Source organism: Monodelphis domestica, chromosome 8 (assembly GCF_027887165.1).
Source record: "Monodelphis domestica isolate mMonDom1 chromosome 8, mMonDom1.pri, whole genome shotgun sequence".
Taxonomy (NCBI): Eukaryota; Metazoa; Chordata; class Mammalia; order Didelphimorphia; family Didelphidae; genus Monodelphis; species Monodelphis domestica.
This window is the reverse complement of record NC_077234.1, coordinates 20,838,820-20,851,235: the sequence shown is the minus strand read 5'-3', so window position 1 is coordinate 20,851,235 and position 12,416 is coordinate 20,838,820. Positions and strand designations below refer to the sequence as shown.

Below are 12,416 nucleotides of genomic sequence, written 5' to 3'. Positions count from 1 at the left end.
AGACACACACTCACACAGACAGACAGACAGACACACACACACAAACACACACAGACACACACTCACACACTCACACACACTCACACACTCACACACACAGACACACACACTCACACACACAAACACACTCACACAAACACACAGACACACACTCACACAGACACACAGACACACACACACACACACACATTCAAACCCAACCCAGTACTGACTCCACTGCTTTGTGGGATTTTTGTGGAAAGTACGTGCTCTCAAAGGACCCTTTTATATTAGGTTTGTGGAAACGAATGTTGGCACCAACTGGCAGAAAGAGACCCATTAGGTCAATCTCATCTTACAAAGGAAACTTGGTTCCATGGCCATGAAGTCACTCACTCAAGATCATGCAGGTAGTATGAGTCAAGATTTGAACCCAGGTCCTTCAACTCCAAACCCAGTGATTTTTCCACCACATCATGAATTTCTCAAAGGCCCATATCCCTGTGTTCCACATAGATAATGTATACATGAGAGCACTGTAGGAAGCAGGAAGAAAAGAGAAGGGAACAACTATTTATGGAAGGCCTATTAAGTGCCATTCAGATATTGTCTCATTGATTTCTTCCATAAATGTTTTACACGATTAAATGTAAAATACATATCAAATTGCTTACTTTCTCAGGAGGGGCAGGACTGGAGGGGAGAAAATTTGGAACTCAAAAAAATTTTTTAAATATTTAAAATTGTCTTTACACGTAATTGGAGGAAATAAAAATTATTATGATTATTATTTTTTAAAGACCTACTTTCTGTCTTAGTAACAATGGTAAGAGAGAGGGGCAAGGACTAGGTAAATGGTGGTTAAGTGACTTGCCCAGGGTCACACAACCAGGACAAGTCTGAGGCCAGATTTAGAACACAGGTCCTCCTGACTCTAGGCCTGGCACTCTATCTACTGTGTTACCTAGCTGCCCCCAGGGGAAAAATATTATTCAAAAAACAAATATTGTCTCATTTGATCCTCAGAACAACCCTGTGAGATATTATTATCCCCATTTTACAGTTGAAAAAACTGAGGTAGTCAGGGATTAGTTAAGTGACTTGCCCAGGTTCCTCCATCTAATAAGTGTCTGAGGTCACATTTGAACTCAATACTTCCTGACTCCAGGCCCAGTATTGCAAGTAAGAATAGGATTCCCTGATTAGGCTGTCTAGCAATCTCAGGCATTTGGGGGTCGGATTCTCTTTGTTATTCCTTCTCCCCAGTATCTGAGACTACCACCCCAGACTTCTGAATACCACAAGCAGGAAATATCTGGGTTCAGGGGCAGGAAGCCAGAAAATGTGGCAGTGCTGAGCTGGGGGGAAAGAAGGGGAGGGAACTGTAGATAAGCCCAGGAGACCATGTGTAGGAGAGCACATAGTATGGCACCAGGATGACATTCCAAGTGATCCCCATTCTGGGAAGGCAGGGGAGCACTGCACTTGGCAAGCACGGCCAGATATCACATTCGTTGAACTTTCAGACACCTCTATCAGGCAATCTGCAGAGTGAGGACAAATGTCTGACAACGTGTTCCTGCTGAGTTGACCCCTTCTGTTATTCCAAGGCATCACGACATCTGTATTCGAGCTGGTTGAAAAAGACGTGCTACAGTGTAAGATAAATTATTTATCCAATACCTCAAGCTTCAATTAGCTACTGCCTGGTCAATTATGGAGAGGAGCAAGCACGGCCAAGGGCTTGCTGAGCTGACCCCGGAGCCAAAGAGAATCCTGCCTCTGACACCCTCCAGCTGTGTGACCCTGGGCAAGTCACTTAACCTCTCTGTCTTCCAGTCAACTAGTCAACTTTCTAGGAATAGGAAGTGCCAAACTGCACTGGTCGAGGAGATTTCCTCACCTGGGGGTTCTCTATATCACTGAAATAACAGGTCTAGGTCCTGTTCCTGGATAATTATAATATGTCAAGGGTTTGTGATAAGTATTGGGGATGATAGGGTGTGTGTGTGTGTGTGTGTGTGTGTGTGTGTGTGACAGATAGAGGCAGAAAGTTAGGGAGAGATAGAAGTAGAGGAAAGAGAGAGGGAGAGAGGGGAGAGAGAGAGAGAGAGAGAGAGAGAGAGAGAGAGTGAGAGAGAGAGAGAGAGAGAGAGAGAGAGAGAGAGAGAGAGAGAGAGAGAAGGGGAGAGGGAGAGAGAGAGAGAGAGAAGGAGAGAGAGAGGAGAGAGAGAGAGAAAGAGAGTCTCTTAGGTCTTAAAGAATTGCCTGAGCCTTGGAAATACAGCATGGCAGGGGCAGCTAGGTGGATCAATGGATGGAGAGCCAGGCCTAGAGATGGAACGTCCTAGGTTCAAATGTGGCCTCAGCCACTTCCTAGATGGGTAACCCTGGACAAGTCACTTGATCCCCATTGCCTAGCCCTTACCTCTCTTCTACCCTAGAACCAATACACAGTATCAATTCCAAGACAGAAGGTAAGGGTTTAGAAAAAAGAAAGAAAGAAAGAAAGAAAGAAGAAAGAAAGAAAGAAAGAAAGAAAGAAAGAAAGAAAGAAAAGAAAGAAAGAAAGAAAGAAAGAAAGAAAGAAAGAAAGAAAGAAAGAAAGAAAGAAAGAAAGAAAGAAAGAGAAGGAAGAAGAAAGAAGGAAGAAAGAAGAAGAAGAGGAAAGGAAGAAAGAAGAAAGAAAGAAAGGAAGAAGGAAAGAAAGAAAGAAAGAAAGAAAGAAAGAAAGAAAGAAAGAAAGAAAGAAAGAAAGAAAGAAAGAAAGAAAGAAAGAAAGAAAGAAAGAAAGAAAGAAAGAAAGAAAGAAAGAAAGAAGAAAGAAAGAAGACAGCATGGCACAGTGGAAAGATCCCTAGCTCCTGAGTCAGAAGTTCTGGGTTCCAATTCTGCCTCTGATGCTTCTCCCTGGATAACTTTGGGTCAGTCACTGAGCCTTAGTTTCCTTACTTGTAAAATGAAGGGAGTAAACCAGATGGCTTCCAAGCTCCTTCTAACTTTAGCTCTGTGATCCTGGGACTACACCAGCTCCTGTATCCCTTCAGTCTAAACCATTAATCAGCTTCCTCTCATTTTTCCCACCATTCACAGCCACCACCACCATATTGAAGAACTTCTTTATGGACTCCACTTTTAGTCTGTGACCAGACTGACTCCTCATGCAGGAAACGGGCTGTGGGTGAGCAGCACCATACAAGTGCTGGTGAGGAGCGATCCTCAGACTTCTAAATATCAGAATTCCAGGGGTCCTCCCATTTCACAGATGCCATCACCAGGGATGCAACAGGAAATACAAATCTATGGCTCCACTGGCAGGAAAGGCTAGGAGATGTTTTCTCTGTGAAGGGCTAAGTAGAAAAGAAGAGAGAAAAGCCTGTCCAGGGTCCCCGGGACAGAGGGAGTATCTGGCTTTGATGGAGAGATTCCATGTCTGGGAGTCACAAAAGGAGAATGGTGGTGGCGGTAAACTCAACAGGCAGAATTAAAACATTTTTATGGTCTGTTAATTGAATAGGCCCAGCCTCCAGGGAGGCCAGGCAGTGGCTTGTGCAGCAGCAGCCCTGTTGAAAGGTACCCGCCCCCCCCTTCCAGTTTTTCTAGAAAAAGCAGTTACTCTCCTCACCCTGGTGTCAGAAGGGCACGCACCCAATTTCCACCAGCCCAGGCCCTGGAGTCTGAAAATTATACCTGCAAGGCAAGCATTTTCTGCTGCTTCCTTCCAGCTGTCACACAGAGCAGCTCATTTAAACTCTGCCCCTCAGTCGCACGGAGGGCATCATTAATGATTTTAGACCGCAACTGGTGCTCCATCGGGACGCAGAGAGAAATGGGGAGCCCCAGACTCTCGGGGGGGAAAAAAAAAGGCTGCCTTCTTTCAGGAGCAAAAAGGATCTGGGACAGCATGTGCTAACCTGTCCAGGACTGTCAGGACAGAGGTGAGCAGAGCAGCTCTGCCTTCTCTCCCTCCTCCCCCCTCGGCTGGGCTCCCTGAATTCACGCAGTTGCCTCCGGAAGGACTGGAGGTGGCCCGAAAGAAGCCAGCCAGGCTCACTTCTCCCAGCAGCTAGGGCAGGTCCATTCCGCCTGTTCACCCAGTCAAACAATAGCGTCGATTTCAGGAAAGCCCCAAGTCCCTGCGGATGCGGGAGGACCGTCCAACTACAGAAAGACCAGGAGATGGGCGAGGTGCCTTCCTGCTAGGTCGGCGCACGGGTGGGGGCGGCCCCCGGAGCGGGGGAGCCACAGCGGCATGTCAGGCGGCTGCCTCAAGTGTTCCCTTGAGCCGCCGAGTCTAGGTGCCAAGCATCGCCCCTGGTGACTCACCCCACCCGGGAGCACCGCTCCCGTCAGCCAAAGTCCATACCAGGGGGATGAGTGGCTGCTTCCAGGGATCCCAGCCTTCGTGCGCCTCTCCCTCCCCCCCCCTCCCCAAGTCAGACAGCATAGTCTAGAGAGAGTGAGAGCAAAGGCGGGGAGGCGGGCGGAGGGGGGGGAAGGGCGGCGGAATGAATGGACCAAGATCCCCGCGGTCCGCACACAGTAGACTGAGGACAACCGAGCAACTTACCGAGGCGGAGTTGGGTTTCCCTTGGCTCTGGTTGCGTCCCTCCTGTTCCTGAAACTGTAAGCCAGCCAGATGCCTTTCCAAAGCCTCCCAGTCCATAGTGGGGAGCTGGGGCTCCTCCTTGAGACAAGTCCCACTGTCCAGAGGGTGAAGCGGGAGGAGCCCCGCGGGCCCCGAGCCCGGGCCGCCCAGTCTCCCACCTCAGGCCGCCCTTTCTGCAGGGGGTTTGGGTGGCCTCCCCGGTGGCCAGTCACCGGCCGATCGGCCGTCACCATGTTGCCGTTGTGTCTGAGGTCCGGAGGGGGATGGAGGTTGCCATTGGGAATCGGGGGCGGCATGACGGTGCTCCGGGCGCCAGTGCCGGTGCCGGTGCCGGTGCTGCCGCCGCCAGTGGGGGTGTTGCTGATCGTGCTCCTGCTGGAAGCGGGGGGCTTCACAGCGCCCAGCTCCTTCGAGTAACTCCTCGAGCTGGCCGGCTTTTCATAGCGGTTGTACCCAGAGCTGTGCCCCGAGTCCCTGTACCCTGGGTCGTTGTTGTCCTCCTCTTCTTCCTCCTCCTCTTCCTCCTCGTCCTCTTCTTCTTCCCACTCATCAATCACCGTCTTCCGATAGACCTGGAAACTCTCCTCCTCCTCATAGTCCTCCAGGGCAGCCACCAAGTCCAGGCTGCCGGGGGAGGAGGAGGAGCAGGGGGAGGAGGAGGATTTGCACTCTGAGCACGGGGTCACTTTGCTGGAGTTAGACCGTGAGCTGGAGCGGCTGCTGCTGCAGGCGTCACTGGCTAAATCCATCCCATCCTCTCGGTAATCCTGGGCGGGAGCAGAAAAGGAGACACACAGTGAGAGGGAGAAAGAAAGAAGCCTGGGCAGAATAAGCCGCCAACCCGGGCATCCGCGGGAGCTAGACTCCCTCCTGCCGCCGGCGGCGGGCGGACCGTTGCTACTGCCGCGACTGCTGCCGCTGCTGCTGCTTCTGCTGCTACCGCCGGTCAGGGGGAAACCAAGTCTCCTCCTCTCCCCGTCCCCCCCCCCCAACACCCCCCCCCAGCCCCCGACCTCAGGGCCAGGAGTACACCAGGGCAAAGCCGAGGCCACTCCCCAGCCGCCCAAGACTCCACTTAGAAAGGGGGCACTTGGGCAGAGCAGAGGCGTCTGGGTTTCCTTTCACACCGCCCCCTGCTAGTCCTTCCTGAGGGCCAGCAAGAGACCGATCCCGGGGATGCACACACTGCAATGGACGCTTGGAGACTTTTAATGAAGGGGGAGGGGGTGGGAGGCTTCTGACAGTTCCCCCCTCGGAACCCCCTCCTGAAAAAAACATACACATTCACACCCTTTCAGGATACCCCACTTCTACACGGACTGGAGAGAGAGGAGGCTTGGCTAGCCACTAGTTGGGGATTTTGCATCTGGCTCCTTTTCTCATCTCCCCCCTTCCCCCCCCCCCCTCCAGCCTCCCCTGGGGGGCGGGGCGGGGCTGTTGGTGCGTACAACTATGACCAGGACTTTCAGAGAGAGAAAGCGGCGGGCGGGCGGGGCCATCGGTCTGGTCCTGTCTCCTCTTCTCTCCGCCCCCGCCCCACAGCCAGCCAGAGTGTCTGCGCCCCGTACCCCCAGCTCCCTAGCTCGCCCGAGGCTTTGCTCGCGTGGGCTTCCCGGGTCTGGGCTGGGACCGCGGCTGACTCGGCTCTCACCGGGCTTGGCTCCGCCTCGTGGCCAGCCTAGGCTCCCGGCTCTCCCTCGTCCTCCCTCCAGCCTGGCCAGCCCGGCGTGCCCCAGGCCTGAGGCTGCTCATGGCCAGCCGAGCAGCAGTTGGCTGAGCAGCCGAGGCAGCGGCCCCAGCCCCGGCCCGGCCCCAAAGCGGAGAGAAAGCTCCTCACTGGTGACCAACCCTCCGCCCGGTTACCGAGCATGCCCAGATCGCGGCCTGGGCGTTTCAGGCGCGCAGTCCGCGCCTCCCGGGATAGGGGTGGGAGCTAGGCGGAGAGATTCAGGGGCCCAGCGGGGCTGGGCTGGGCTGGGGCCTGAACCTGTCTCCTGGGCTCGGGTGAGAGAGAAAGGAGGCGGGGACAGGGCCCGGGGGAGGGGGCGCCCCGGGAAAGAGCCTCATAGCATCTCTGGGCTTCAGGGCGCCCTTCCTGAGTGCCCAAGGGCCAGACACTCCAGGGACGCTCCACCTCCGCAAACGGACCGACGCGCACTGTGGGAGAGAGGGCAGGGCCCTAGCTCGAGCTTCTGGACCCCTGGTTAAAGAAGGCAATCCCCCATCTGACTCCTTTGATCCCTGGCTGTGGTCCCAACCTAGGAACCTGCCCTGAGAGCATCTAGCCCTAGCCATGCTCCTTCCAGTGGCCGTGGCTCCATGCCAGGAATCTTCCCCAAACGGAAGTCCTCCAAAGTCCCTGAGTGACCCCATGTTGGAAACCTCCAGTTTGGGAACCCGGATGACGTCATCTCAGTGCTCACCATCATTTCCCCTCCCACCCATCATCATCCTAGCAGCTTCCTCTCCCTGCCTGCTCTGCTTCCCTCAAGCCCCCGCCCCCCCCCTCAAAGTTCAAGTGCCCAACCTGTTGCTTTTTCTGGCTCCCTTCCTTCTCCTTCCTAGGCCATCCATGGGGAATAGATGACTTCTGGGAGGAGAGAAGGATGCTGGCTTGTGCCCTGTGCACAGCATTCCATCTCTAGCTGCGCACCCCAAATCGCAAATGCACTCTCTCTTGCCCTCTGCCCCTGAAAACCCCCTTGTCCTTGGAAGCACAGTTCTGGAGCCCCTTCCCAGATGTTGGTGCTTTCTAACTAACTCTTCACACAAACACACACACACACACACACACACACACACACACACACACACACACACAGTCTTAGCAATATTGTGTATTGATTCCAGCATTGGAGAGTGGTGAGGACCAGACAGTGAGGGTTAAGTGACATCCTCAGTCACACACCTAGGAAGCCAGGACGTCCTTTCTCAAAGGGGGGACTCTCCATCCACCTCAGCCCCTTGGAGAGAGTACTTGACCAGATAGGGGAAGATGTGGGTGCCAATCATGCCAATTCTGGGACCATGGAAGGGAGTGCTAAGCTTTGCCCCCAGGTTGGAGTCAGAGGACCTGAGGTGGGAATCCTAGCTCTGCCACTTAATTTGGGCAAGTCACTTAATTTCTCCAGGATTCCATTTTTTCACCTGTAAACTGTGGGAACTGGATGAGAGGACTCCTGAGGTCTTTTCAGCTCTTAGCAGGCTTTAAGTAGAAGCTAGTTGACGGATAGATCTCTGCAGTCATCCTCTCTGAGCTAGTTTTCTAATCTGTGAAATAAGGATAATAATACCTCTAGTGTTCACTCCACAGGATTGTCATGAGGCTTAAATGAGCTTTTGTTTGAAAAGTACTTGGCAAAGCTTAAAAAACAATCACCATATAGATATCAGTTATTACTATTGTTGTAGCATCCCCCAGTGGAATGGAAGTTCTTTGAAAAGCTAGATTGTCTTATTTTTTTTGTCTTTGCCACTAGAACAAACCAAGTGCTTGGGAATTGTAGCCTCTTAATGCATATTAGTTGAATGAATGAATAAATAAGGGACCTTCCAGTTTTGTTTTCAGGTTTATTTCTGTTCCAGCCAGAGATTTAAGCAGTTAAAAGGCTAAGGAGGTTTTCAGGAAGGAGTCACCAAAGCCTTAACTTGGAAATATGCAATAATCTTAGCCTAGGAAGTCCCCTGAGTCTGCAACTGACAGCTAAGCACTGTTGAAAACTACCACTTCATTTGCCAGGCTGATGGTGAAATAGTTTTGCCATAGTTCTAAATGGAGAGCTGATTGATTCTTTCCAGGAGTTCCATCCAGCCTGGCTCAGCTAAACCAATTTAGACTGCAGAAGTTGTCTTTCAAAGGGGAGGAACGAGGAAATATTTGAAATTCTTTAAGGGGGAGGGGCTGCCACATTTACATTTCTGCTTCAGGACCCATTGTTTTTAAAGACTTCTGGGAAGGGAGAGGTCTTTTCCTTTCTTCCCTGAGTCTCCACTGGGAAGATCTGGTAGACTATTAACTTGTCCAGATCCCTTGGTCTGGTAAACTGGCTTGCTTTAGTGGTCTGCAGGTCACTCTTTAAAAACAGAATAATTATTACTTTAATACGGGTCCTTTACAGTGGTTTCCATAAAACGACTTGGCCCCTGATCCTGATAGTTTGATTCTGTCAAATTGCTAAGCCCAGTGTCAGCTAGTGGCCAGCCCATCCCCACCAGGGCAGCTTCTGAATTTAACACCCCATTAAAGTCCTTAGCTAGCAGGACCACATGGGTGGATCATCAAATAAAATGATTGTCTTTCCATGCCCAGGTCCAGCCCTGCCACTCCTTGGGCTCAAAAAGTCTTGCAGACACAACTTGGGTCCAGAAATTAAGCCCAATTAAGTTAGTTCAGAGAACATGCATTTGCCCCCCTTTTGGCCCCAGGACCCTTCTCTTTTCTCTCCCATCCCAAAGACATTCAAACACCCATATTTGGACTATTTTCCGTATATGGAAGGCAAGTTGGTGCAGATGGAATCAGTTGGACTACCCTTATCTACCTCTTGACATTAGCCATAGCTGGTCAGTTTCTTTAACTGTAAAATGGGAATAATGCCATCCATAGTACCATCTTTACAGATTAATGGGTATAAATTCCTTTACAGAACATGAAGACTTGTTTCCTACAGGGCAGTTCAAGTGCCAACTACTGCATGAAACCTTCCAGAATCCCCACACATGCTATTGCCTCAGTCCTCTCCAAATTGTTTTTCATTGGTTTTAGGCCTGTCTGACTCTTGGAGATCCCCTTTGGGGCTTTCTTGGCAAAGATCCTGGGGGTGGTTGGCCCTTTCCTTCTCCAGCTCCTTGTACAAATGAGGAAACTGAGGCAAACCAGTGAAGCAACTTGCTCAAGGTCATACAAGTAAGATGCTGGAGTGGTTTGGCATTTTCTTCTCCATTTCATTTGACAGATGAGGAAACAGATTAAGTGACTTGCTCAGGGTCACTTAGCTCACAAGAGTCTGAGGCCAGATTTGAACTCAGGAAGATGGGATGTGCTACCTAGCTGCCCAGCCCCTCCCCAAATTACCTTGTATTTATTTTGGTTATGCCTATTCATAGACACAGTGTCTTTTCAGATAGAATGGAAGCTCTTTGAGTGCAGGAACACTTACTTCTGTCTTTGTGTCTTCAGGGTCTAGTCAAATACCTGGAATATAGTGTTTAATAAATGCTTGTTGGGGGCAGCTGGGTGGCTCAAGTGGATGGAGAGCCAGGTCCAGAGAATGGAGGTCCTGGGTTCAAATTTGACCTCAGAAACTTCCCAGCTGTGTGACCCTGGGCAAGTCACTTAACCCCCATTGCCTAGCCCTTACCACTCTTCTATCTTGGAACCAATGCACAGTATTGATTCTAAGATAGAAGATAAGGCTTAAAAAAAAATGCTTGTCAATAATAACCATTCAAGGATTAAGTATGAGGATCACTGTTATTGTATTTCCTCCCCCTGCTCGCCATGTGAAGGTGTACCAAGATAAACATTTAAAATAAAACAGAACAAAAAAACCAATCATTCAGCTTTGGCATCATCCTGGGCCACCTCCTCCAACTGCCTTTATTTCCTGTAGACTCTATTTTCCATTTTCTTTTCTGTGCACAAATTTTTCTTCCTTGGTAGAATATAAGCTCTCTGAGGAAAGGAATTATTTTGTTGTTGTCCTTGCATTGCCAGCACTTGGCACCTGGTTGGTACAACAAAACTTGCCTAATTGAATGGTGTGAACTGTTGGCGACACCATTGAAATGCCTGTCTGTACCCATATGGAAAACATCCACATAACACAGCAACTATCTCAGGATAACATATTTGGGCAAGTAACTCCATTGGGGTAGGGAGAGAGGGTGATATATAAGATACTGCCAAATGAAATAAGCAGCTAGGTGTCAGAATAGATGAAGTGGGGGGCCCAGAAGACCTGAGTTCAAATGCAGCCTCAGATGTTTACTAGTAGTATGACCCCAGGCAAGTCATTTAACCCTATTGGCCTCAGTTTCCTCATCTGTCAAATGAACCAGGGAAGAAAATGGCAAACACTTCAGTATCTTTGCCAAGAAAACTCCAAATGGTGCCCCAAAGACAAGCTGGGTACGACTGAACAACAAAATGAAACAAGGCACCCTTTGAATTATTATCACCTCTGAATTATTTCAGTGGGATCACATATCCTAGATTAGCCAGCCTTGTCCCCAATTTCACCTTCTTCTCCCAGGTGGCCTGCTGGCTCAGTACCCCCTCCAGATCCAGTCTCTTGCCAGTAATCATCTTATCTTGGCACTAGAAGCCCTGACCCTTCCTAGAACTGAAGGGGACTAAGAGAGAGAGATGGATGAGCCCAATGGGAAGGGAGAGTTTACATGTTTATAGTGATAACTTTTATTCCTCTTCTGATTTTTATCTTGCTGATTGGGTGTCTTTTTGTGCTGTCTGACCCCTCAGAGGGAGGAATTAAATAAGGATGATTTAATATTTAGTTTGGGAACTAATTTGGGTTATTTGGGGTTTTGTATACCAGTACCTAGCCTTGTGGCTTGGTGCATAGTAAATAAATGGCACAAGAATGCTTGTTTTTTTTAAAACCCTTATCTTCCATCTTGAAATCAATTCTATGTATTGGTTCCAAGGCAGAAGAGAGGTAAGGGCTAGGCAATGGGGGTTAAGTGACTTGTCCAGGGTCACTCAGTTGGGAAGTATCTGAGACCACATTTAAAGCCAGGACCTCCCATCTCTAGGCCTGGCTCTCGATCCACTGAGCTACCCAGCTGCCCCCAAGAATGCTTGTTGAATGACTAATCATCAGGGCATAGAGGCTAAAGAGAAGAAGAAGTCACAGAAATGCAGCTTTTGGACACATCTTGTATATATCTTATAGGTACATAGCCATTTGCTTGTTGTTTCCCAAATGGGAGTTCCTTAAAGTTAGAGACTCTGTTTGTTTTTCTTTGTATCTCTGGCACATAGTAGGCTCTTGATAAATGCTTGTGTGATAGAATCAGAATCTTAGATTAGAATTGGAAGGCATCTTAGAGGTCATCAACTCTAATCCCTTCATTTGACAGAAGAAGAAATTGAGGCAAAGACTTAGATATAGCTAATAAGTGTCATGAATTTCCATTTCCTCATGTGTAAATTGAAGGATTTGGTGCTCTTTGACTGGGGAATGGCTAGACAAATTGTGGAATATAAAGGTAATGAACATTATAGACCTTTGTAGGAAACAACGAATAAGAGAGATTCTGAGAATAATAGGAAAATTAATATGAACTGATGCAAAGAGAAGAAAAGCAGAAACCAAAAATATATACGACTACAATAATATATCCATAAAGGATACCCAGACGAAGACCCCAAACTGGATAATTGTGCAACTGATCTTGTTCTGAGGAGAGTTAAGGAGATGTAGCTGCTCTTTTCCTCAGAGATGAAAAACTATGGGCACTTCATCACAGGTGGTCTGTAAACCTCAAAATTTCCCAGACCCTACTTTATAAGATTGGATTAAGACCATTCCCCATTTGGGCAGTGAACTCTACTTAAAGCAGGAATGTGAGAATTCTACTTTACCTACTTGGGTCTGCCCTAGGGGAAGATAAAGTTGGAAACTCTTTTCTGAACAATGAAAAGTACTTAAACCCATACTTTTCTTAAGCTAAGTACCTATAAAGGTCAAGCAACTTGTGAATTTACAAGGAACAAAGAAGTGGAAAACTTACTCAGAGCTTTCCTGGTGTGAATTACTCAAAAATCCACACCTTCTTGGGTGTGGACTAAGAATGGGCGGTCCTT

The 12,416-nt window shown here is 49.1% G+C and overlaps 1 protein-coding gene across 1 annotated transcript in view; it reads right to left on the bottom strand.

Moving 5' to 3' along the window:
* SCHIP1 (schwannomin interacting protein 1) overlaps positions 1–12,416 on the bottom strand; it is a 221,171-nt gene that overhangs the window by 172,296 nt on the left and 36,459 nt on the right. Inside the window, 2 exon segments of the mRNA XM_056808449.1 lie at positions 4,550–4,749; positions 4,752–5,355. Coding sequence (XP_056664427.1) covers positions 4,550–4,749; positions 4,752–5,337 — 786 coding nt within the window. The 5' untranslated portion in view covers positions 5,338–5,355.